Consider the following 26,661-nt stretch of genomic DNA (forward strand, 5'->3'; position numbering starts at 1 on the left):
TTGAAATTTGGATTACTTGTTTTGAAGAATGGTTTGCGTGATATTAGTCTGTTGGTGTTAGGGGCAGAGTCAAGTACCCTTCTCACCGGGGTAGATTCGTCCAGCAGTTGTATATGCTCATGTTGGCGCTGGGTTGCTTGTTCCCTGTGGAGGGGCAATTGATGCCATCACAGGGAGCCAGGCTGTAGGTGTGGCTTTGATGGAACCTGTGATTATTCTCATGGCTGAGTTCAGCTGAACATCTATTTTGTTGGTATGGGAGCAGCGGCTCCAGACTGGAGCACAGTACCCAGCAACACTGTAGCACAGTGCAAGAGCTGAAGTCTGCAAGACAGACTGTGATGCTCCCCAATTGGTACCAGCTAGTTTTCTTATTATTGCACATCGCTTTGAGTTTCTGTGCTGTGGCCTCGCAATGTTGTCTGAATGTTAGCGCTCGATCTAAAGTAACCCCCAAGTATTTGGGGGTTAAGTCTGAAGGCAAAATATTTTCTCCAATGTTATCACGGACTTGCAGTGTCTTATTTGCTGAGTGTTTAAGTGAAATACAGAGCTAAGTCTTTGTGACATTCATTTTCAGGTACCATTTATTTAAAAAAAAAAGATGTGTAGTGTTTCCACGTCTCTTGTTAGGGTATTTTCTAATATTTCAAATGAACGTGCCTGTGTGGCAATAGCTAGGTCATCTGCGTATCCAAATTTTAGGGATTCCGTGGGTGGCATGTCACTTATATAAATGTTAAAAAGAGTAGGTGCAAGCACTGAACCCTGGGGGACTCCGTTCTGTATTTGTTTGGCTTTGCTCATCTGGTCAGCAATGCATACAAAGTAGCTATGGTTTCCTGTCATTTTGTAAAGCAGCCTCAGTGTGGCTCTACGTTTTACATATGACGACAGCTTAAACATGAGCCCCTCGTGCCACACTGTATCATAGGCGGCTGACAGGTCTACAAAGATGGCACCAATTTTCTGTTTGTTTTCATATCCTGATTCAATGTAGGAGGCATACCTGTCAACCCTCCCATTTTTCCCGGGAAACTCCCTTATTTTGACTTATTTCCCGCTGTCTTCCCGTTTTTTTATTTTCCCGAAAATATTCCGTATTTTCACAATATAAAAAAGCTGGTAGGTCCAGAATTCATGACGCGCTTCTGACAGGAGTTTACAGCAGGAAGTCGGGCCATGAATTCACGTCCCCGCCCTCTCAGGCATCAGTAATTACATAACTACGTCCGGAGGCGAGGCTGAACAAGTGATTAGGTCTGAGGTGAAGATGGCGATGCTAATAGCTAAGAAAAACATTAGCCTCTCTTTCTTTGATGATTTCAACAAGTGCGTGGCTGGAATGTTCCCAGACTCTTCCATCGCAAAGAAATTTTCCATGGGGAAAATGAAAGCCTCCCAAATAATCAAAGGTAAGCTACACATGTTTACATTAAGTATGTCCTGGCTAAGACCTCATAAATAGCCTAGTGTAAACTAATTGGTGTATAAACTGTTTTATCCACTCATTGTTTCTTTTTTTTATTTTCTATCTGAAACCCATTTTAAATCACTCTTGGTTTAAAGGTCCCATGGCATGAAATTTTCACTTTCTGAGGTTTAACGTTAAAATGAGTTCCTCTGACCTTCTTAAGTCACCCCAGTGGCTAGAAATGTCATAATGTGTAAACCAAACTATGCCCAACATTTTGAGAATGGCGCGTTGATAGGCTCTTCCCTTTACTACGTCAGCAAGGGAGATGATCCCCCCCCCCCCCCGATACCCACCCACTGTATGGATTGCCCGTCCTACCAAGCCTACTGCGCATGCGCGAAATCCAGGAGGGTAGGAAAATTCAACAGTAGTTTTGTCCTACCGATCAGCTGGGCTGATAGAAAATCGGTGAGTATTTCACGCATGTGCCGATTTTTATGTTTTGTGCGTATTGGTCGAGTCTTTGGCCGAGTCAAATAATTTGTAATGACTTGTTTTGTATAATAAAACGGTCTGTATGAGAACTTGCTAATTGTAATGACGTCATGTGTTCTGCGTGTGCGCAGTAGGCTTGGTAGGATAACTTTACACCACCTATGTGCGCGAAACATGGAAATTGCGTTGTACATGGATGTGACAACACAGAAAGGAGTCTGTTTTTACTGCCGATGGGAGAGCCCCTGAAGACGCAGTGGCTTAATTTTATTTACTCCAATAATACGCCGTCGAGTCTACCTAAGACGGTGTATGTTTGTCGGAAGCATTTTCCTGAGGAATGTTTCCACAACTTGGGACAGTACAGGGCAGGGTTTGCACATCAACTGTCACTGAAGCCTGGGTCCGTACCAAGCATCCCTGCCACATCAGCCACAAACACCGAACAAGTAAGTGTATAACTGTTCAGTCGTTTTGCTGTGTTTTAAAATCGGTGCGTTAGCCTAGCAATGGCTGCATTAGCTGTGCAGCTAACCGCTTCCTGCTGTTAGCCAGGTAGCATGCCTGCAGCTTGGTCAAGCCCCGCCCCTTCCCCCCATGGCCCGCCTCCATGCTTCTCATTAGCAAAACGACACACTGGGAAAAGGGCTGAAATGGGGCTTTCTCCCAGGAGGCTATATCTACCTGCCGAGGGTTCATTTCAAGAAAGACTGCGGATATAACATGCGGAAGCCTCCACGAGCCCGTTTAAAGCATCAACAAACCACCGTATGTATGTATGTATGGTTCCTAGGCCATTATTATGAATGGAATTGAGTTTATTGACTGGTTATATAATGACCTTTCTTATTTTAACATAAGATACGTATTTTAGCCCTTAATTTGGGAAATAACTGGTACCACTGAAAGCAAATAAAAATAAATGTATAGTTTATTCACAAATGCTCTCTATAAACCATAAGCATATTGAGTTTGGGTCTTGGCTATCACCAACATGCACCAGAGTACAGGAAATCTCAAATACTAGATAGAAAATTGCCCCCCATTCAACTACACACCCACTTTTGGTGAAGGGTATGACTTTCCGAAATTTTCCCTTATTTTGAGTTAAAAATCTGGGAAATGTCCCTTTTTTTTAAACCTCAAAGTTGACAGGTATGGTAGGAGGTGAGAGCTAGAACTTGTTCTACTGTGTCACACTGGGTTCTGAAACCTGCTTGTTCTGGTGGACTATGTACATTTAGGACAGGCTGTAGTCTAGCAAGAAGCACTCTTTCGAGTAGTTTGAATCTGCAGCACAAGAGGGCAATAGGCCGGTAGTTACTTGGAATATCAGCCTGTTTTCCTGGCTTTAGGAGGGCTATTATATGGCTTTGATGTAAAGCACTTTGGGTACCTTTCGGTTATTGTAAAGGGCTATATAAATAAAATTTTGACTTTTAAATTGCAAAAAATATTAAATACCAGTATTCATCTCTGTTTAAACAAAAAGGAAATAAAGATATAATGTCATTGTGTGACAGTTAGGAACAAAGACACACTGGAGCAAAAGAACATTCAAAAGGGATCATAATTATATTGAAGAAAACATTATATATAAAATTCAGTTTCATTTTTTTTAATCGGGCTTGTATTGAACATTCTTAAGATAAAAAGGTTAAAATGAAGGTGGTATCCTGAAAAAAGGGTTTATTAAAAATCATTGACAGTTCAAATGCCCATTTGGTATCTCCTCCGTCGCAAGCCAGTATACAGATTTCAGGGCAGTGGTGCAAGATGCTTTCTGATCCTCCTCCACCTGCTTGTTGGACTCAATAATGCTTCACTGCTATGGCCGCATAGTGGGCTTCTGACACCATGTGTGTCTTAAGACTCTTGGTGCTATAAAATATTTAAGAAAACACAACTTTAATATTTAGTCATGTAGTAACATTTTATATGGATAAAGCCAGTAAAATCGAGTTCCAGCACACTTTATTTATTTATTTATTAACAGCTGATTTACTTCATATGTAAAGATACTGAAAACAAGGTGCACACATGAATTAAATGAAGCACCTTCATTAAATAATGCCATTTGGCTTGTGCTTGATAATGACAACCTGAAGTTTTTCTTTCCATCAGTCTGCCTTGGTCTCTTGGCAGAACTTTGCTTTTCCAATGGTTTCTTCTATTAAAGCATATATATTTGCTTTGCTATAAAGCAAAGTTGATGGCTTTGCAGAGAGGATCATTTTGGTGGCCAGAATTGGCAAGCGGGTTAAGCGAAAAAGGACACGTCTATCCATCTTAAGTCTAAACAAATTCCAATCTTCTCTTGGCTCTCCCAGCCAGCACTGCCTTCAAGGCCGTCGCTGTAGAAACGTGATTCTCCCCCTGGAGTTCACTGCAGTGAGTGTGTGTGCGCTTTTTTTTCCTATACTTTCTTTCTGTCTGTACTAAGAAGGCTAAGTCGAACCGGAGTCAAATTCCTCGTGTGTGTAACATACCTGGCAATAAAGTGCTTCTGATTCTGAGATATAAAAACATTTCCTAGTAATGCAGGGTTGGACTTAAAGCAGTCCCCATTGGGAAAATGCTCTACAAAATCATAAAGGACTCCATTTTTGAAAGACCATGGAGTCCAGGGACTTAAAAATTTGAACGTCTTAGTCAAACCCTGTACCGACTGCATGGACAAAATCTTGTTGTATTTGAATATTAATCAAAAGCAACACCGTGCATTTTTCATAGACAAAATACTCATTGTTAGTTTGAAATTTAGTTAAGTTCCTTTTTGATCAAAGGATCAGTGTTTTTCACGACCCAATATTTCATCTAGATTATAACGTAACAAATATAGGCAGTGTTTTCCACGGGCACTTTTAAAGTGGCGCACCGCCACATTATAATTCTGGCCCGCCACCCTTCCCTTGGCCAAAAAAAAAAAGTAACTTCATCAGTACGCACCAAATAAATCGTAAAGTATTTGCTTTATTATAATTTAACTATTTAACATGCAGAAGACCATTAAATGAATGCTTATGGGGCTACGCGAAGTGGCCACGCGATTGCAATAGAAAAACATCCAGCCGGCTGCATACGGATTGTGACACACAGCTCTGCAGATTGAGGTCTATCCCTGCAACACTACACCGCGCCACATTACACCATACCAGGGTTTCCCATACATAGACCATTGTGTGGCGCAGCGCCACACAATGGATTCCTAGCGCCACACAATCAGACTCGCGATTTTGAAAAAAAAAAATTCCGTTGCGTATTGTTCCGTTCATTCATAGTGCTCTTTCTTCTCGTTCGCGCGCGCACAGAGACAGATGGAGAGGCGTGCTCCAGGGATGAGAATTTTCCGCCGATCGGCGGATTTCCAACTTTTTCAGACCAAAATGATCGTTTTTGAGATCGATGTAAATCCATTGAGAAATTCGGGGGGGGGGGGGTATGGTTAACGATCTGTGGTCACCTTATAACGCAGACATCCCAAGTCTCCCGGAAGTTCCGGGAGTCTCCCGCATATTGATAGCGGCTCCCTGATGCCCACACATTGGAGAATATCTCCCGGAATCTAGAGCAAGCGTGTGCACGCGAAACATTAATGTCTGCCTCGCGCATATGACGGAGTGCGCGAGACAAAGAGCATCCTGATTGGGTTACTCAGCAAAATAAGCCAATCAGCCTTCAGTGTGGGCGGGCTTCTCTTTTCTCGAGGACCGAAGCTTTCAGTTGAAGGTGGGGTATGAGATTTTTTTTCAGGAGTATTTTTTACCATATTGCTTGAAAAGCTCCTCACACCCATGTTGCAAGCAGTACAATAGAAGGTTTGACCCAAAAACGAAATATTTTAATCCAGTCTACAGTGTAAAATAAAGAAACGCCATCCAATCATATCGAGGTACCACCTCAAAATGATTGGATATTGACACATCAATCAGACTGAAGCCCGCGAGCAGCCCGCCCCTTCTGTGTGTGTGTATGTGTGAGAGAGCAAACAGCCCCTCCCCCAACCCGCGCGCTGCGAGCAGTGTGTCACTCAGAGCGCAGGATTTTCTCAGTGCGCTCCCTCCAAACAATGGGGATTTACACGAAAACGGAAGGAGATGTTCACAAAATTCTTTCACAGTGAGCGCCACAAGGCTCTCCTGAACACACTGATGTAATTTTTTTTTGTCTGTAGTGTAAAAAATGAGGTCACTAGAGCGAGTTAAAAATGAGTGACTTTTCTGCCAAGTTTATAATGGCAGTCTATGTGGCTGGGCGGCTGTGCTCTCCTCACTTTCAGGCTTCTCATTCAAAAACTGCAAGTCCTATCGTGTAGGTAGACACATTGTGTGAATCAGGACAAGTGTGGCTACTACTTTTGAGAAAATTATGTGTGGAGTGAAAATTGGGGCTGAAAACACAGTTTAAATGAGAAAGCTTGAGCTATTTTTCCAAGCTCTCTAGCTTTATAAGGGGGAGGAGGGGTGGAGACGTGGGGGGTGGGAGCATGGCAAGGGCGGGCGTTTCTTTTCAAAATATGGCTTGCGGGAACCGTTATTCCAAAATCTCGTACCCCACCTTTGAGTCAGTGCAGCCTACAGGATCGGCATGGCAGAGAGAGAGCGCGCGCCCCAAAAAATGAACAAACCCTACTTCACCTCAGATTACACAAAAGAATCTCCCTGTCTAATAAGGGTCAACAGTAATGACAGTTTCGTGCGATGTACTGTTTGCAGCAGTGGTTTCAGCATTGCCCATGGTGGCTTAAATGATTGTAAAGGACATGTTGAGGTGAGAAGTGTCAGTTCATGTGCATTATATTTAGGTCTACAACAGGCTGGCATGAAAACACCAAACTTGCTGAAGATTTCCATAAAGTAACAATGTATGAATATACATTTTATATATATACAGTGGTGCTTGAAAGTTTGTGAACCCTTTAGAATTTTCTATATTTCTGCATAAATATGACCTAAAACATCATCAGATTTTCACACAAGTCCTAAAAGTAGATAAAGAGAACCCGGTTAAACAAATGAGTCAAAAATATTATACTTGGTCATTTATTTATTGAGGAAAATAATCCAATATTACATATATGTGAGTGGCAAAAGTACGTGAACCTCTAGGATTAGCAGTTAATTTGAAGGTGAAATTAGAGTCAGGTGTTTTCAAATCAATGGGATGACGATCAGGTGTGAGTGGGCACCTGGTTTTATTTCAAGAACAGGGATCTATCAAAGTCTGATCTTCACAACATGTTTGTGGAAGTGTATCATGGCACGAACAAAGGAGATTTCTGAGGACCTCAGAAAAAGTGTTGTTGACGCTCATCAGGCTGGAAAAGGTTACAAAACCATCTCTAAAGAGTTTGGACTCCACCAGTCCACAGCGAGACAGATTGTGTACAAATGGAGTAAATTCAAAACCATTGTTACCCTCCTCAGCAGTGGTTGACCAACAAAGATCACTCCAAGAGCAAGGCATGTAATAGTCAGCGAGGTCACAAAGGACCCCAGGGTAACTTCTAAGCAACTGAAGGCCTCTCTCACATTGGCTAATGTTCATGAGTCCACCATCAGCAGAACACTGAACAACAATGGTGTGCATGGCAGGGTTACAAGGAGAAAGCCACTGCTCTCCAAAAAGAACATTGCTGCTCGTCTGCAGTTTGCTAAAGATCATGTGGACAAGCCAGAAGGCTATTGGAAAAATGTTTTGTGGACAGATGAGACCAAAATAGAACTTTTCTGTTTAAATGAGAAGTGTTATGTTTGGAGAAAGGAAAACACTGCATTCCAGCATAAGAACCTTATCCCATCTGTGAAACATGGTGGTGGTAGTATCATGGTTTGGGTCTGTTTTGCTGCATCTGGGCCAGGACGGCTTGCCATCATTGATGGAACAATGAATTCTGAATTATACCAGCGAATTCTAAAGGAAAATGTCAGGACATCTATCCATGAAGTGAATCTCAAGAGAAGGTGGGTCATGCAGCAAAACAACGACCCTAAGCACACAATTCGTTCTACCAAAGAATGGTTAAAGAAGAATAAAGTTAATGTTTTGGAATGGCCAAGTCAAAGTCCTGACCTTAATCCACTGGAAATGTTGTGGAAGGACCTGAAGCAAGCAGTTCATGTGAGGAAACCCACCAACATCCCAGAGTTGAAGCTGTTCTGTACGGAGGAACAGGCTAAAATTCCTCCAAGCCGGTGTGCAGGACTGATCAACAGTTACCGCAAACGTTTAATTGCAGTTATTGCTGCACAAGGGGGTCACACCAGATACTGAAAGCAAAGGTTCACATACTTTTGCCCCTCACAGATATGTAATATTGGATCATTTTCCAAAATAAATAAATTTACCAAGTATAATATTTTTGTGTCATTTGTTTAACTGGGTTCTCTTTATCTACTTTTAAGACTTGTGTGAAAATCTGATGACGTTTTAGGTCATATTTATGCAGAAATATAGAAAATTCTAAAGGGTTCACAAACTTTCAAGCACCACGTGTGTGTGTGTGTGTGTGTGTGTGTGTGTGTGTGTGTATGTATGTATGTGTATATATATATATATATATATATATATATATATATATATATATATATATATATATAAAAAAAAAATGTATGTATATGTGTGTCTGTATATATAAATAAAAAATCACATTTATCAAATACACGTCATATACAAGTGTGTATCTTTTTATAAATGGGGTTAGCTTATCTAATGTAGCATGTTGGGGAGAATCATAGTATCATCTATATTTCTAATAAAATTTTAGGTATGATACCGTGTATAACTCTCCTACTTGTTGCTCATTTCATAGGGGGACGGAATTGCTGGCATGTGCCGCGCGGGAGCGTCTGCCCAAATTTTTTAGGCCGAGATGAACTTGTAGTTTTTTATTTAAAAAAAAAAATTCCAATATGTAATGCCCATTGTACATGCCTGTTCTTTAATTCAAAATCACCATCTTGATCTTCAAATTGACCATATGGTATCTGTATTACATTACACAACATCCTGTCCAGATAAAACCTCGTTAGTACACAAGGGAAGTGGTGAGTGATGTTGAATGTTGCCTGCTTAATATGTAAGACCTCCTGCTACCATGATAACATCAGAAGAAAGCTTCAGAGAATTATATGACAGAACTTTTTTTCTGGTTTGCACTTCATTTTAAAGGATTAGAGTATTCAAAGACATGAAGAGCAAAAATGCAGACATGTAATACTGTCGAGCTCGTTTATATTAAAAGGTGCATTGATTTTTTGAAATCATCAAATGTGAATTGATTAAAAACAAGTTTCTTGTACCATATTAATCATTTTCACCTGGTAGTCCACCAAGAAGGGGAATTTATTTCCAAATACATTGCAACTTTTTGCTGATAAAATTAATGGTTTTGGGGAAAAAAAAATAGCCAAAAATCATTAGCTCCCTGCCCCTGGGCCCCACTGGGTGCCTGCAGCCCCCAAACCCCTGGCTTTTTTCAGACTTGAATATTTTTCATTCTCATCCCTGAATAACGCAGCCTTCCTGATTCGCCTTCCGACCCCTTATTTTAAAAGGTAGCCTACGTCGTGCTCGTGATGAGCTTTATCATAGCCTTCTTGGCTTACATGAAACAGACATCCCTGAGTCAGGCTATAAACCAATTTTGATGCATACAGTAGCAGCTTGACGCGAGGAACCGGCCTTATTGCATTATCCCGTTTATCCTGCTTCAGCATTCATGCAAGTTATTAATAATGGCTTGACATTCACAATAAATAAGGATTTCCCACTCGCCAATAAAATGTTATCCTCGCGGGGATGCCTAGTTGATGCTATCTGAAGCATAAAATCTGAATATTTTAAGAAACCTCTTTATTGGCGAAGTAGATAAACCATCACTGCACTGGATTTCTCAGCTATGAATAGGGTAAGCACCTAGAAATTCAGTATTCCTTTGTGTGTGTGTGTATATATATATATATATATATATATATATATATATATATATATATATATATATATATAATATATATTTTTTTTTTTTATGTAATGGAAATTTTTAGTGCTTTGATGAAGAAAATGTACTTTTTTTATCCATAGATTAAAACAGACCTCCAGGAATAGGCTCCAAGGGGAACACCTGGCAGCCTGCTTACGAATCTCCATAAATGGTCCCGAACCCAATGACTTCCCTTATGATGGGGCACTTGAGGTTTTTTTCAGGAAGCCACGCAGAATTAAATGTTCTGATAGGGCATGCAGGCTTTGCACCAATTAGGGTAATGCTTTTTCATTATTGTTAGTTGCCTTGGTGTTACCTTAAGTGGTTTCTTACATCTAATTATGATATTTTATTATTATTTTGTTGTTACATTATACTATTTATTTCATTTTAGTATTGGTTGAGATAAGTGTTGAGTTCAATATTTAAAATAAAAACCTCCAGCTTGTTTTTTTGCACTTTATTCCTTGAATGTCAACTAAAGAATGATTGAAAGATTGCCACCAAAAAGGCAAAAAACTAAGGTAAAAACTAAGCTTCAATTTTGGTGAGTAATTTTCATAAATTTAAAAAGACAGGTTTTCCACCAACATCAAGCCCAGCAAGCTAATGGCCTGCCCTGTAATGTAAAGTTGGGTCGAGGAATGAAACCAGGCAGGGTTCTGGTAAAAATTGTTTTAGCTGTCTTCTCTTAAAGAACTTGAAAGAATTTAGATTGAACTGAATAATCTCAAATGCTTCTTGTAGCTTTAAAATAGTCCCAGCAGGTGACTGAAGAAAAATACTGTGTGTTTGAACACCGCCCGCTGTAAACACTTTGCATACACCCCAATGACCCGACTCCACCGCGCATGATTCCGTCATCGGCACAGTGGAGCACCACAAACTGCTACCTGGTCTGTGGGAAACACTGCCATACTGACACATAGTAACGTTGGAAGCTACAAGCTGCAGCTAGCCAGCAGCTAAGTAACTTTGCAGTGCACACGCAGATTGTTTGTAGCATTATTGTGCAACGGTTATGCTTATCTATTGTCTTTTCTGACCATACACTGTTACAGTAATCATATAACGGCACGCGCACACAAGTTAAGTTCAGGTCTTTTATTTTATGTATCTGTGATTGTGTAGGCGAGAACTGTGTTTTACTGTTTGTTTACTGCAGGACTTCCAGGCTCCTGGGTCAAAGGACCCAAACTATGAAGGCCGGGGTGGCTTTGTAGTGCCAGTCTTGGGCATGCACAAGCTGGTGCGCATGGACTGTAGTGGTTCACCTAGGGCTGTAACAATATGCGTATCGAAATCGCGATACGCAGAGCCACGATCCGTGTCGCGATACAAGAAGGCAGAATCGCGGTACACCCTTTCAAACTTCTCCTCAGCCCAAAAACAGAGGCGCTTCCAAACTTCAATTTATGAATACTTTTTATTTAAATTACATTTTAAACTTACTTAAATTACTTTTATTTTTTTATATCTATTAGTAAGTCGTTTTTTCGCCGACCTGCGACAGTCTTCTGCGAGTCACGCAACGTCCACACTCGCCACTGGCAGAGCATTCATTTCTTTTGAGCGGTCGCCATTCTGGTTGCGACGCGGGGAGCGAATCTGTAAACAAGCAGCTCATTGGCTGGCTAGGTGTGCCACAAGCCAATCACAATCACTTGACCGGAAAGGCATGCAGTGTTGCCAGATTGGGCGGGTTTAGGGCTTTTTGGCTGGTTTTGAACATATTTTGGGGTGGAAAACATGAGCAATATCTGGCAACACTGAAGGCATGTCTGCTTGGGCGGAAGCCTTCTGCGGCAGTTACATTTTGACACGCGAGCAATGTTTCACCATAAAAATTCCGTAATTTCCATCTGTTTTCCGCGATCTCAGAAAATCATTGGCCCTATGAGAGTGAGACAGTGAGAGAGCCACCCCCCCCAAAAAAAATCTTAACGGATTTACACGATTTGGAAAAATGACTTTCAGAACCGAAAAAAACAGAGCTTCCGGCTCAACAGTATTATTTTGAGAAATAAAACAATCTTTGGATATACATTTGTTCATTTTTGCATACATATTACTCATTCTCTGCAGTGGTCTGAATTATTTGTTATTAAATAGTTAATGTAAGTAAGTAAATGTTAATAAGGCAAGTTTACTACTTTAAAAAAATATTTAAAAAAAAAAAAAATCGTGGGTGTATCGAATCGTGGGTCAAAAATCGCGATTCGAATCGTGAGTTGGGTGTATTGTTACAGCCCTAGTTTCACCCCATTAACATTGTGTATTGTTTAAAAAAAAAAAAGCATTTATTGTAACTGGGTATTTTGTTTATGAATTATAGAGATTATTGGCATGCACTTAGACCCGAGATTATGTAAATGTATGGGTTATGCAGTGTTGGTAATATAAAGTAATTGGTATCTTCCAGTGGGTGGGGACAGGCCACTATATCTAGCCCTCTGAAGGGAGGTGGATTAGTTGGGTCATGGTGCTGTCTGTTATGCAGTAGTCATGTAATGTGCATGTAATCAGGTGGTGCAAACATAGTGCAATACAGTATTCTGTTTTGTAGACGGTCTTTTTTTTTTTTTGTAGTAATTGCTTGAACTTTTATTATTATAACTTTATTTTGTGTTAAATTTCTGCTGCTACTTTGGGAAACCAGACCCAATAAAACACCTTGTATTAAAAGTTATCTTTGGCCATTGTCCATCAGATGATATGTACAGTAAGAATGTGTTAATTTTTTATAAAATGATTTTAACAATGATTTAGCAATTCCTATCCATTATTGGCCAGTTTCACTGTCAAAAAAGCCCAAAGTCCGTCAGCTTCACAGGGGGCCCCAGCCCCCAAACCCTTACCACCACCTTTTATTTTTGAAAAGTGGTGAACCCTGATAGAGGTCACAAAAACATATATATTTTGCAGTACATAGGTACTTAGTGGTCACATAAAAAAAAAGCCACTAAAGATTTAGACTAACCCGTTGTTGGGTCCAAGTTTGGTTTGGGGTGGAATCTTTTTCTACAGAATCCTTGTTGTTGTGATGAGGGTGGTGGTTGTTGAGCTCTGTTTCTACGCATTCATCATCCAAAGTGAGATCTGTTGATAGTGAACTACTAGAAGTTTCTGTAACTGGAAGATTCTTGTTAGGCAGGTTGTCTTTCTTCTTGAAGAAAGATGATGCGCTTCTTTGTGCCATCATGAGAAGAAGAAATCATGCAGTGTGTCTTGTGTGAATTCTTGCATCAGTGTGAAATTGGTGTGTGGGACAGCGTGGCTAAAATATTTGGGGCATGTGGTTGGGACCCGTCTGGATAGATTGGAGACCATTTTTGAATCATAAACAGTCCATAAATGCCTTCATTTTATATATAAATGTTTCTCATTTATATTTTAGATCATTACAGATTAGCATTTTTATCACAACAAGAATTTTCCATGGTCTGTTAACTCTGGCAAAATTTTTCCTGTGTATGCACTACAGCGCGCACACCAACCGATCTGCTCATCAGAAATAGAAGAAATATTTACACTTGCCTTTGATCTTTTGGCTGGATCGAGTTGAAGTTTAAAAATAAAGGCACTGTTCATCAGGGTCACAGTTCTCAAACTTGAATTGAATCGCTGTCCTGAATCATCCGATGCACATAAAATCTGTGTGCCGTCTTGCAACAAGTTTTACCTGCAAACAGCCTGAGCTATGTCTGACAGCATGGCAGGCGAGAGATGACGTTCTCACACCTTTTTTTTTTTTTTTTTCAGCTTTAACGTCCGTTTAGGTACCCAGACATGTGCATACACACAGTTGCGTTTTGGTCTGGGGAAATCTCTTCTCTCTGCTCTCCCTCCCTCCTTTTCTGTTTTCTCCACAGTCACTGCAACAAACACACACAACATTAATTGACAACAGGTGCATTGACTTTGCCACTCACCTTCCCTGGCCCCGCCCTACATTTGCAAACTGACAATAAGCCACGCCCCCACTGCCACAAATGCATTTGAAGTTCTTCATACTAACTGTCCAGGTTTTTGTGTCATGCCGAGGTAATCATTATAAAGAATCGCGATGCCTCCTCTGCCAGTTAGACGAGGCTGGTGTATATAACTGCAACCAGGAGGACTAGTTTCATTTAATGCTACGGACTCATTTGGTTTAATCCATGTTTCTGTTTCAACACAGTACAGTAAACTGCTGATCAGTAAGAAGTTCATTAACAGTTCATGCTTCAATGTAATGGTACCTGTGTGATGACTCTGTGCAGGTAGCAGACAGACAGTTTAGCCTGTCCGTCTGCTCCCTGGCCTTGGCTCTGGATTGTCACAGATCAACTAGGCCTGTTCTGAAACTACGAGCTATGCTGCAAGAAATGAGAGCAGCATCTTCCCGAGTGGGATGGATACCGTCTCGCCCTAACAGATTTGTTGTTTGATCTTTAGCTGTGTGAGGACATGAAAACAGAGACATCCATGGATGGAGAGACCTCAGAAGCCTGTGTGAAGAAAGAGGAGACGCTGGAGCTGAGCATCTACAACTATGGAGACGGTCTCGACAACCCACCTGAAGGCCTCTCCGTTAAAGTGGAAGATCCTGACGATAAAGACTATCTCTGTAAGACATTAGGCCACTCTGGTGCTCAGTAACACTCACTGTTTATTCTACCCTGCACACTATCTGGTGCACTAAAAGTGCAATACAGTACATTTGGGATGTAGCCTCAGTGTCTCTTATTTTAATCAACAAATTGTGACATTTGAAATTTAGATTTTTTTATTGATTAAAGTATGAAATTTGTTTATAGAGCGTGTAACATGGTAGCGAGGAGTGAGAGAAATTTATTTATTTATTTATTTAAAATACTTTAGTCGTTATAAACTGATGTTAACCTGAACAAAAAAAGCATGGAATATCAAACGATGGGGGTGTGTAGAAATCTATGCCGTGTAATTTTATTTTCATATAACAGCATGGCCCAAAGTGTATGATTCCCCTCAAACCATAGTGATTTGCTTGCTATTGCAATTTTTAATTTTTTAATGAATGACTCATTCAATGTTTAATTTGTTTCTGTTTACATTTAATGTGGCAAAAGGGGTGTTCACACGGCAACTTTTACTCCGTTGTAGCACCGGGGCTGCCCCGGTAGAGCGTTCACACGGTACAAAGTTATACCGGTGTAGCCCCTGAAAGCTGCTTAAACCGGTGCAGATCTAACCCTGCTCGGGAGGTGGTTTAAGAAATTTACTCCGGAGTAAATGCTAGTTTGCGGGGCAGCACCGATTTATAAAATGGGACGTCTGAACGCTACAGGGGTAGACTTGCTACGCACGAGGAGAGTTGATTGCATCCTGGTATTTTGCGCTTCCAAAATGGCGAATATCAACAACAACAGAACTGCGTGTCTTCCAGTGTTGCCAGATTGGGCGGTTTTAAGTGCGTTTTGGCGGATTTGAACATATTTTGGGCTGGAAAACGTCAGCAGTATCTGGCAACACTTGGTGTCTTCATCCACGTTGTTTTCCCGGCGCTTGGTGATGCCATGACAACTGGGAAAAGGAAGTACATTTTTCACGCATATCTGTGAAGATACTCAGTCAGCCAGGTACATAGTAATCTGTGAAGTTGCTCTCTTCTACCAACCACAGATTTTTCACGTATGCGCATATTTCATTTCCGCATTATTACCATCCTATAGCACGGTCGCAAAAACTGCCGTGTGACCGCAAGTGGGGCTGCACCGGTGCTAACACGCTTCTCTCTAGTAAGCAGGGTTGTGACGTGTGAACGCTCCACAAAATTTACACCGGTGTAAGATATATCGCAACAAAATACATCGGTGCAGCATCGATGCAAATATGTGCCATGTGAACACCCTTATAATGTCTGTCATTCTCTCCAGCCACTCCTGTGTTTTATTCTGAGACAAAAAAAAAATGTGGGATGTCGTGTGACTGAGACACCAGAAAGCACAAAGTCCTCTGTCCTGAAGACTCTTCCATCTTGGGAAACTTACTGACTGATACCTGGGCCTCCTTCCATAAATGTTAAATGTGTTCTAACGTCTTCACCACATTAGAAGCTGTAAAGCTGCTTTGCGACAATGTTTATTGTTAAAAGCGCTGTACAAATAAACTTGATTTGATTAGATTAGAAGATTATAGGTTTTTTTTTTCCCTCTTTCTTCTACCTTTTTTTTTTTTTTTGGTCCAGTGTGGTCACCTGCTAGTATCCACCCACTAGCCAGGTCTCTCTAACCATGTGAGTGAAGGCTAACATGTACTTCCTCCATGACATGTAAAGCCATCAAACTCCTCTTTTTCAACTGAAGCTCATGCTGTGTGTAAATGACTCTTATTGACGGTATACAAGTCAAGTTTATTTGTATAGCGCTTTTAACAATAAACATTGTCGCAAAGCAGCTTTACAGAATTTGAACGACTTAAAACATGAGCTAATTTTATCCCTAATCTATCCCCAATGAGCAAGCCTGTGGCGACGGTGGCAAGGAAAAACTCCCTCAGACGACATGAGGAAGAAACCTCGAGAGGAACCAGACTCAAAAGGGAACCCATCCTCATTTGGGCAACAACAGACAGCATGACTATAACATTAACAGTTTAAACATGAGGACAGTTTCGTTGATGTTATAACTCTTCATTGATGGAAACTTGAGCGGAAAACTGTTCATGATAACTGCAGTCCTAAAGTTAGCAAGACAACTGTAGTCCTCAGCCATAAAAGCATTACTGTAAGAGTCCAGAGCATCCTCCAGGTATAACCCTCAACTGTCCTCATGGGGCCGTCCTTCACAGGAGCGATGCGATAAAACTCCGACCAGACACAGGGCAGCAGGATGGATCAAGCAGGTCCGAGGAGCAGAAGAGGCCAGCATCTCAATCCCAGGACCAACATGTAACTCAGAGGTACAGATTGGGGGGGGGGGGAGAGTGAGAGAGAGAGAGAAAGAAAACGCATGTTAGGTATGCCCTAAAAATGACAAGTATTAAGTCTGTGTGGTAGGCTCGCAGAGATGAGCCTTGACATCAGGCATAACACACAACAATGGCATGTTAATATGGTTAAAAAATATCATGACCTGCTCTGGCTGGATGCTTGATTGGGTGATGGGAGCACACTCCTCAGCAATGATGAGATGCAGATGGGCTGGCCAAGACAATTCCGTTACATTTCACCGGGTCTGGGACATGCGACAGAAGTCTGACGGCCGATTCCCTGCAGGCTGCGATAGCCAGTCGAGGTCTCCACCCTCTCCACCAAAAGATTTCCTGTTGACTCCATGTAACTCAGAGGGACAGATTTGGGGGGGGGGGAGGGAAAGAAAACGCAGGTTGTTAGGTATGCCCAATGTCACCTGAATAAGTAGGAGCAGTATACATATTGCACCGAGTACAAGCAGGGACTCCGGCAACTAACTATGACAGCATAACTAAAAGGAGAGAGCCAGAAGGTAACGCAGGCATGAGGGAGCCCCGGGACATAAAGCAGCAGCCACTACACCATCAACAAACTCGAGTGAGCAAGCGAGTGGGGACTGACAGCATCCATACATCCCAGTTTACCAAAACTCTGTCTGAGGATCCTCCAGATCTACACGATCCTCCAGATCTACACCTTTACCTCATAAACACCATTAACACAAGGCTTGACTAAACAGATATGTTTTCAGCCTAGACTTAAATGCTGAGACTGTGTCTGATTCCCGAACATTACTTGGAAGGCTGTTCCATAACTGTGGGGCTTTGTAAGAAAAGGCTCTGCCCCCTGATGTAGCCTTCACGATACGAGGTACCAGCAGATAGCCTGCACCTTTTGATCTAAGTAGGCGTGGCGGGTCATAGAGGAGCAGAAGTTCACTCAGGTACTGTGGTGCGAGACCATTTAGTGCTTTAAAGGTCAATAGTAGTATTTTATAATCAATACGAAATTTGATTGGGAGCCAATGCAGTGTGGATAAGACAGGCGTGATGTGGTCATATTTTCTAGTTCTAGTAAGGACTCTTGCTGCTGCATGTTGAACTAACTGGATCTTATTTATGCACTTATTGGAACATCCAGACAGTAAGGCATTACAATAATCCAACCTGGAGGTAACGAAAGCATGGACTAGTTTTTCTGCGTCATGCAATGACATTTAAATTTCTTATCTTTGTAATATTTATGAGATGAAAGAAAGCTATCCGGGTGATGTTATTGATGTGAGTTTCGAATGAAAGAATGAAAAGGTCAATAATTACCTTGAGGTCTTTTACTGCTGCACGTGAAGAAACAGAAAGGCCATCCAGAGTTACTGTGTAATCAGAAAACTTACTTCTAGCTGTATGTGGTCTGAGCACAAGTACTTCAGTCTTGTCAGAGTTAAGCAGAAGGAAATTAATAAGCATCCAGTGTCTAATGTCCTTCACACATTCCTCAATTCTATTAAGCTGGTGTCTCTCATCAGGTTTTGCAGAGACATACAACTGTGTGTCATCAGCATAACAGTGGAAACTAATACAATGTTTACGAATAATATCACCCAGAGGTAACATATATATATAGAGAAAAAAGCAGTGGACCCAAGACAGAACCTTGTGGAACACCAAACTTTACCTCAGTACGTCTAGAAATATCACCATTTATATCCACATACTGATAACGATCAGTTAAATAAGACCTGAGCCAGGAGAGGGCCATTCCCTTAACTCCCACAACATTTTCTAGTCTATCCAGAAGAATGGAATGATCAGTGGTATCAAATGCTGCACTAAGGTCAAGCAACACAAGTAGCGAGACACAGCCCTGATCAGATGCCAACAGTAGGTCGTTTACTACTTTAACCAGTGCTGTGTCTGTGCTATGATGAGGTCTAAATCCTGACTGATACATTTCATGGATGTTATTCCTATGTAAATATGAGCATAACTGCTGTGCCACAGCTTTTTCAAGGATCTTGGAGATAAAGGGGAGGTTTGATATTGGCTGATAATTGTACAGCTGACAGGGATCAAGGTCAGGTTTTTTTAATCAGGGGTTTGATAACTGCTAGTTTCAAGGATTTGGGTACATAGCCAATCATAAGAGAAGAATTTATTATTTTTAGAAGTGGTTCAATTACTCCAGGCATTATCTGTTTGAATAGATGTGTAGGTAAGGGATCTAGTACGCAAGTTGAGGCTTTTGATGTAGAGATTAATGAAAGTAATTCAGTTTCTTTAAGGGGAGTAAAACATTCTAACTGATGATCTGATACAGTTATATAGTTAATGACAAGGTCACTTTCATTGTCTGACCTTCAATTAGTAGTTTGAATTTTTTGTCGGATATTCTCAATTTTGTCATTAAAAAAAATTCATGAAGTCGTTGCTACTACATACTGCAGGTGTGCATGTGTCGATAGTGGACTTATTCCTGGTTAATTTTGCTACAGTATTAAATAGGAATCTAAGATTATTTTTGTTATCTTCTATTAGGGAGGAGAAATATGTTGAGCTTGCAGCACTAAGAGCTTTTCTATACTTCAGGAAGCTCCCCTTCCACGCTAATTTGAACACTACCAATTTTGTTTGACGCCATTTACGTTCCAATTTTCGAGTGGTCTGTTTTAATGTGCGAGTGTCATCATTATACCAGGGTGCTAATTTTTTGTCTAACCATTTTCCTTTTTAGAGGAGCTACATTATCTAAAGTATGGCGGAATGTTGACTCTAAGCATTCAGTTGCCTGATCAAGTTCTGCAGGGGCTGACAGTGACCCAATCAAAGTTGACAACTCTGGGAGATCATTGCAGGAAGTTAACTACTTCCTGTAAGTTTTATTTTTGTTAGTGCCTTTTACGTTTTCGGTTCCTTTATTTTGAAGCCCAGGGTTCCCGCGGGGTTTTAAAAGGTAGTAAAAGGTAGTTAATTAAAATAGGCTAAATTATGGCCAGTAAAAAGTAGTAAAAGGTAGTAAACGTAATCTGACGTGGTAGTAAATTTTTTTTGACCCCCATCCAACTGGGCCTATGTGTTTTCTAATTTGTTTAATTAACCTGCATGCCATAATATCCATAAATTACTACATTTGGGCTAATTTATTTTTATGTATCGAGGAGGACCGCAGTGAGGAGTTGGTGGCGCATGTGCATTGAATTCCAATAACGGTCGAATCCAGTATAAATTTATACCAGAGATTGTTTAGTACGAGACTGACTTTGTTTATACGGCTCTAGTTGAATCTATTTGTTGACCTGACTGGCGACATCTGCACGAGAATTAAACAATGGGCAAATGCAAATTTTCAGACCTCTGGCTGGAGGAACCTGATTTTAAAGACTGGCTAAAGGCGGTAGATGGCAATCGGCGAGAGGCGTTCATTGAAAAGTTGATCGAAGAAAAGGTCAAACAACTGAGGCACATGTAATGCGTTGTGCGCACGCGCGTGCCTGGTGCGTTGCGCGCACCATTTGAGGCATCCAAAATGTGATGAGCAAATCTGTTGAACTGTTCAAATGATTAAGATTAACCCTCTAAAACACTGATCTCTGGGAGGAAGGTGTTGACTCTGCCCACGGGCCTTCACGACTACAGGACTGGTGCAAATGGCTATCTTAAGCAAACTTGGCAATGTGTTGAGAGACTGCCAAAATAGGGCTTGGGTTATGTGTGTTTTGTATCTTTAGGGTGTGTGTCTTGTCTTTGTCATGTGTGTGTGCACCCATGTGTGCGTGCGCCTGGTGCGCTGTGTGTGGTGTGTGTGTGTGTGTGTGTGTGGGTTCGTGTTTGCCATTTGACCTGATCTAAATGTAATGAGTTGATGTACCTAAGCACACAAGATTTTTTGTGCAAATCTGTTCACCTGTTCAAAAGATTATTCCACAAACAAAAGGTTGGCCATCTTGAAAGTGTTGGCCGACAAAATGTAATCAGATCTTGTACCTAATGTGAAGTGTTGACACACAAGGTTTAGTGCAAATCTGTGTACCCGTTAAGAGGTTATGGGCCACAGTTTCACAGTTCAATAAAATTATAACTTGTATGTGGAAGTTTGGCGGCACGGTGGTGTAGTGGTTAGCGCTGTCGCTTCACAGCAAGAAGGTCCGGGTTCGAGCCCCGTGGCCGGCGAGGGCCTTTCTGTGTGGAGTTTGCAAGTTCTCCCCGTGTCCGCGTGGGTTTCCTCCGGGTGCTCCGGTTTCCCCCACAGTCCAAAGACATGCAGGTTAGGTTAACTGCTGACTCTAAATTGACCGTAGGTGTGAATGTGAGTGTGAATGGTTCTGTGTCTATGTGTCGGCCCTGTGATGACCTAGCGACTTGTCCAGGGTGAACCCCGCCTTTCGCCCGTAGTCAGCTGGGATAGGCTCCAGCTCGCCTGCGACCCTGTAGAAGGATAAAGCGGCTAGAGATGATATGTGGAAGTTTGTTTTCTTTTATGCAAATATGCATTACTCCATGTGTAGTCCTAGCAATGGGAGGTTCTATTATGCGTCCAAAGGTAAAGAGTTACACTACCGGTACGTTCAGATTTTCTTTCTATCTTGTCTCATCAGTCCAACTCTTTGGGTAGAGTTGTCACTAACTTGTATGTAGCACATTCACTTGGACTAACACATACACTTAAAGATTACCTTGTTAAATTTTGAGATGTCCAAATCCAAATGTCCAAATCCAAATTGTCGTTGTAGTAGTAAAAAAAAATTGTGAAGGTAGTAAAAACGTAGTAAATTCAACATAAAATATCTGTAGGAACCCTGGAAGCCCTTCTGGCGTACTCTCATCTGAGAGTCAGCAACTTGCCCATAGGTGTTCACAAGTGAACGGCAGCTAATTGAAGAGTGTACGGAAGGAAAAGGTGTTTTGAAGACGTTGCCTTGCAATGTAAAGTTTCATTATGGATAATTAAGCGCCTAGCTGGAAATGGGAACAAGGTATTGTGTGTTTCAACTTGTTTTATGACTGATTGCTGTGACGTGTTATCCTAATTAACTGCTGAAAGGGTGTTTGCGTATATCGTTGTTGTATTAGCCATGCTAAGGTTAGCTTATGCAAAAGGGTGCTATATGGATAAGCTGTAATGCCATGTTAATGCTGGTTTTCTAGCTTTTCATGTGCTTTGACCAATTTATATGTGAGTGAATATTTGATTAATGTCCACATGTGTGGTTAACTGGCATTATGGAAATGTTTATGCTTGTGAGAGCTAATTTTATTTATCCATCTGCAGCGCTTACGGTGTTTGTGAAAGGTTGTGAAGGAAAGGAAGTATATTTGTGTTCAAATTAAGGATGACGGCTGAACATAATAAATGCTTCTTGAAACACCAGTAAGCTTCATCATTGTCTGGCTGGGGTTCGCTATAGTAAGAGCTTGCCCTCATCGATCTGACGACTTGCTGCCATTATGACGGGCCATGATGGAGGGTCTTCATGACATGCCTGCTGCTGCTGCTACTTCGCCATGTGCTGTCTACATGGATTCATCATGAACATGTCCCGACGTGTCAGCACATGATCCACTTCGGCAATCCAGATAGCAGTTTCATGGATTCGATGCAATGGTCAAGTACGGTCACGTTCACTGATATTGAAGCAGAACTGTGAGTACACACCTATATTACACAGTCTACAGACTGCAACAAGGTGAGCTCCACATGAACAGCCCTTTTAGACTGAACCAGTAAACTTTTCATACTCATCATCTCATCTACAGCAAAGGAGAGAAACTGTTGCTTACACTCAGGCATGAACACATTCACATAGACTCTTTAATAAAGACATTTCATATTTTTTGCATACCAAGTACTTTGAGAAGTGTGTTCATTACAGTACTTACCTGGACATTTCCAGTTGTTTGAGTGTCTGCACGTTAATGCAGCTCTGCTAGTTGTTCATGCTCGTATTCTGATTTTTGCATTTCAAGTACTTTAAGGTTTGCCTTTATTGTAATACTTACCTGGATATCTACAGCAACTTTGTTTATTGCGAAGGTTCGATCATACTTGTTAAGAGGTTTCTTCTGACTTAATAATTTCAAATTGAGTTGATAATGTCAAAGTCAGGTAGCTTCAAGGAGACAGAGGAGCAGATGCCTGGTTCCCAGCATGAAGTTCAAGACTTCCAGAGTGAGCTCCACTCAGTGGCAGTTGTATCTGAGACACCTGGCCTGAAGGGCCTCGACGGTCTGAACATGCACGGAACCCGACAGAGAAAATGCGCGCACTACAAGATGAAGAGGCCAAGAAAAAGGAGCAACGGCTGCTCTCCATGTACAAAAAATGGAAGCTCGACATATGCAAAGCAAGAGATCAGCTGAAGACATGCATGTCAGAGAGTGAGCTCTGGCCTCTCATTGAAGAGCTTAAGAAAGTGAAGGCAGACCTAATGAACCTGTATTTTGGAATTCGAGATCTTGCCACACCTTCCACCGGCGTGAGAAGAAGAGTTGACACTTGCGAATCAGTTACCACAGAAATCATCACCATTGCCTACGGCAGAGCAATAGACGAAGGTGAGTTTAACGAGGACATGGAAAGATGCCGCCTTCATGAACTGCTCCACCGTGACTATGCAAAGTCTGTCTATGGATCTGCTGCTTCCTTGACAAGTCACAGCAAGTCTGACCAACACTCCACAGCTTCGTCCATGGCAGCCAAGCATGCAGATGCAGCTGCAGAGCTAGCAGTGAAGGAAGCAAATTATGAAATGTTGGAGGCAGAAGAAAGACCAAGAGAAATCATCCGAGAGTTAGAGGAACAACAACAGAAGGCTCTGGAGGCACAAAGGCATGAGTTGGAGTGATTGCAGGCAGTGAAGGAAGTGCTGGCAGCTCAAGCTAAGCTAAAGGTATACGATAAAGAGACGGAACACGAAGCTGCTGACTGCATTAATGATGAAAGGAACAAGGAAACAGTGTGCCTGTAATTGCAGTCCCTCTATCTCATGTTGCAACACCCCCCTCACACAGATGTTTCCCCTCTTGTTCAGGTCTTTCAGAACAGCATAGCCTTAAATAGGCTCCCTGTTCCAGAGCCATTTGTCTTCAATGGTGATGCAATACGGTTCATTGAATGGAAAGCAGCGTTTACCTCCCTCATTGACCAAAGAGCAATCACACCAGTTGAAAAACTCTATTATCTGAAGAAACACGGTGGTGGTCCAGCATGCCAGATGCTAGAAGGCACTTTCTTCCAGAATGATGATGAAGCCTATCAGGAGGTCTGGAACAAGCTGAATCGTTGCTTTGGCCAGCCATTCGCCATTCAGCGAGCATTCAGAGAGAAGCTCACCAATTGGCCATGGATTCAACCTAGGGATGTTCAAGGACTCAGAAACTTCTCAGATTTTCTGAATGCTTGTCAAGATGCCATGCCTCACGGCAAGGGTCTTGACATACTAAATGACTGTGAGGAGAACCAGAAGCTTGCCCACAAACTACCAGACTGGGCAGCTTCACACTGGAACCGACAAGTCACCCAATGCCTGAACGAGAAGCAAGAATTTCCAAGTTTCAAGGACTTTGCAACATTTGTGTCAACTGAAGCTGAGATTGCCTGCAATCCAATTACATCACTTCATGTTCTTCATTCGTCAGACTCGAACACTGAGAAGAGAAATCTCAGAGACACAAAGAGAAACAAGGCCAGTGTTCTCACCACTCGCACATCTACAAACAACACAAATAAAAGGTCAGACCAGAAAAGGGCTAAAGCTCCATGCATCCTTTGTCAAGATAACGGACACCAACTTCATGCATGTCCCAAGTTCACAGGGATGATGTTGGCAGAACGGCAGAACTACATAAAGGAGAAGAAACTTTTACGGATGCTTAAAATCTGGACACGGTGCAAAAGACTGTCGTCATAGTCACTGCTGCGACAACTGCAAAGGAAGGCATCCTACAGTCCTCCATGATTACAACTATGGAAAGGAAAGGTGTTCATCTGAAACAGGGATGAATCCAAGTGCTGCTGCTGCTGCAACATCACTCAGTGTAACAGGCGAAGGCTCATCCTACACATTGATGGTAATACCAGTGTGGGTGTCAACTAAAAACAGTTCAACAGCTGAGAGGCTTGTCTGTGCTTTACTCGACACTCAAAGCGATACAACATTCGTCGACCAAGAAGTGAGCGACAGTCTAATTGCTGACAAGTATCCAGTGAAGTTGAAGTTGACCACCATGAGTGGGGGGGGAAAAGCACAGTCCTCCCAAGTGAGTGTGTCTCTGGCCTTCATGTAAGGGGATACAGTTCTGCTATTCAGGTTGAGCTTCCAGTTGCCTACACGAAGGATTGCATACCCGTTAACCATGCTCACATTCCCACTTGTGAGATGGCTAAACAATGGAGTCATCTCCAAGAACTAGCAGATGAAATCCAACCACTAAAGGACTGTGAAGTAGGACTTCTTAGAGGCTACAACTGCTCCAGAGCCATGGCACCAAGGCATGTCATCCTAGGAGGAGATGAGGAACCCTGTGCAATACGGACAGACTTAGGATGGACTATTGTGGGGCGCTCATCCCAAGGCCATGATCCGTTGAGCACAAGTCGCCTGTGTCACAATCACGGTTAAAGAGCTGCCTCTGGTAACTTCTGCCAATGCTATTTGCATTCTAGAATCTGACTTCAAGGATGGCAGTGAAGACAGCAAAGCAGTGTCACAAGACGACATCGCCTTCCTCCATAAGCTAGATGAGGGTATACAGAAAAACATGCATGGCCACTATGAAATGCCCCTGCCCTTCAAAAACAGACCTAGCTTGCCTGATAAAGACTCAGCCATGATACGCCTCAACCACCTGAAAAGGAAACTGCAACGGGACAAAAGGTATAAGGAGCGGTATGTCGAGTTCATGGAGGAGGTAATCGAGAAGGAAGATGCAGAGCAGGTTGAAGATGGTGGGAGTGAAGGTGAGAGATGGTACAGTCCCCATCACGGTGTTCGTCATGCAAAGAAGCCGGAAAAGCTTCGCATAGTGTTCGATTGTGCCGCCAGATGCAACGGAACCAGCCTAAATGACCACCTCCTCTCTGGTCCTGACATGCTGAACAAGTTGAGTGGTGTTCTCATTTGCTTTCGACAACACCCTGTTGCTCTGATGTGCGACATTGGAAAAAATGTTCCATCAATTTCATGTGTACGAGGCTGATCGCAACTACCTGCGCTTTCTCTGTCGGAAGCAAGGAGACTTGAACTCTCCACCCAATGAGCTCCGGATGAAGGTGCATCTGTTCGGTGCTGCTTCTTCTCCTGGACGTGCAAACTACAGGCTGAAGCATCTAGCTAAAGAGAATAGCAACCTCTACCCTAAAGGCTCCCGGTTCATCATGAGGGATTTTTATGTAGACGACGGGCTTACCAGTGTTGAAAGCACTGAAGATGCTATTCAGCTTGCCAGAGAAGCTCCCAAACTGTGCACCACGGGTGGTCTGCGACTACACAAGTTTGTGTCGAACGACAGAGACGTTCTAGAGTATACCACCCTCAGAATGAGAAACTAATGTGAAAAATATGGACCTCACCTTTGACAACCTGCCACTTGAGAGAGTCCTAGGGATTCAATGGGATGTAGAATCCGACCACTTCCGGCTTAACGTCAGCCTAAAGGATCAGCCTGCAACACGCCGCGGCATCCTGTCTGTAGTGGCTTCCTTGTATAACCCTCTTGGGTTTGTGGCGACTGTTCTGCTCAAAGCGAAGATCATTCTTCAGGAGATGTGTAGGCAAGGCACAGGCTGGGACGATCCTCTCCCAGACGAACTTCGTCCAGAATGGGAACAGTGGAGAAG

The 26,661-nt window shown here is 42.1% G+C and overlaps 1 protein-coding gene across 1 annotated transcript in view; it reads left to right on the top strand.

The window, feature by feature from the left end:
* Positions 1–26,661, top strand: part of LOC132883701 (zinc finger protein 271-like) — a 103,593-nt gene that overhangs the window by 13,225 nt on the left and 63,707 nt on the right. Inside the window, exon 3 of the mRNA XM_060917638.1 lies at positions 14,334–14,505. Within this exon, the coding sequence (XP_060773621.1) occupies positions 14,334–14,505 (172 nt within the window). The remainder of the gene's footprint in view (positions 1–14,333; positions 14,506–26,661) is intronic.

This window comes from Neoarius graeffei, chromosome 1, assembly GCF_027579695.1.
Source record: "Neoarius graeffei isolate fNeoGra1 chromosome 1, fNeoGra1.pri, whole genome shotgun sequence".
Taxonomy (NCBI): domain Eukaryota; kingdom Metazoa; phylum Chordata; class Actinopteri; order Siluriformes; family Ariidae; genus Neoarius; species Neoarius graeffei.